Below are 570 nucleotides of genomic sequence, written 5' to 3'. Positions count from 1 at the left end.
AAGCAGCAGCAGCAGCAGCGGCAGCAGCAGCAGCAGCACCCGCTGCAGGTGCAGGAGCGGTGTCAGTGCAGAAGCCGCAGCAGCAGCAGAGAGGAAGCAGCAGCAGCAGCAAGAAAAAGCCCCGGCTACCGCTACAAGGGCGACGGGGACTGGGCGAGAGAAAGCCGCTACGGCGCTGCTGCTGCTGCTGCTGCTGCAGCAAACTCTCGCGCAGATGCAGCGACAGGGGCTGAACGCAGGAGAGGCGCCCCTGTCGACGGCTGGCAGCAGCAGCACCAGCAGCAGCAGCAGCAGCAGCAGCAGCGCATGCGGGGGCCCTTCGGGCCTGCTCGCTACTCCCGGCGAATGGGAAGCAGCGATGCCCCCGGGTCCTATGGTGCTGCTGCTGCAGCAGCAGCAGCAGACAGCAGAGGCAGCAGCAAAAGGGACTGCTGGGGGCCCTCCCCTGATGAGCCCCGGCAGCAGCGCCTTGCTGCTGGCCCGCCTGAGGGAAGGCCCCAGCGGTACCGCCCCAGCTCTGCTGCTGCTGCTGCTGCTGCTGGGGGTTACGGGCGACGTGCGGGGGAAGCA

The 570-nt window shown here is 68.2% G+C and overlaps 1 protein-coding gene across 1 annotated transcript in view; it reads left to right on the top strand.

Annotated features, from left to right (window-relative positions):
• ETH_00039370 (uncharacterized protein) overlaps window positions 1-570 on the top strand; it is a gene marked incomplete at both ends in the record, with an annotated part of 2,933 nt that overhangs the window by 638 nt on the left and 1,725 nt on the right. Inside the window, one exon of the mRNA XM_013375416.1 lies at window positions 2-570. Coding sequence (XP_013230870.1) covers window positions 2-570 — 569 coding nt within the window. The remainder of the gene's footprint in view (window position 1) is intronic.

The sequence above is a fragment of the Eimeria tenella genome, genomic scaffold (genome assembly GCF_000499545.2).
Source record: "Eimeria tenella Houghton genomic scaffold, Eth_scaff2777, whole genome shotgun sequence".
Classification (NCBI taxonomy): Eukaryota; Apicomplexa; class Conoidasida; order Eucoccidiorida; family Eimeriidae; genus Eimeria; species Eimeria tenella.
The sequence above is the reverse complement of the archived record's forward strand: the minus strand, read 5'-3'. Positions and strand labels throughout refer to the sequence as shown.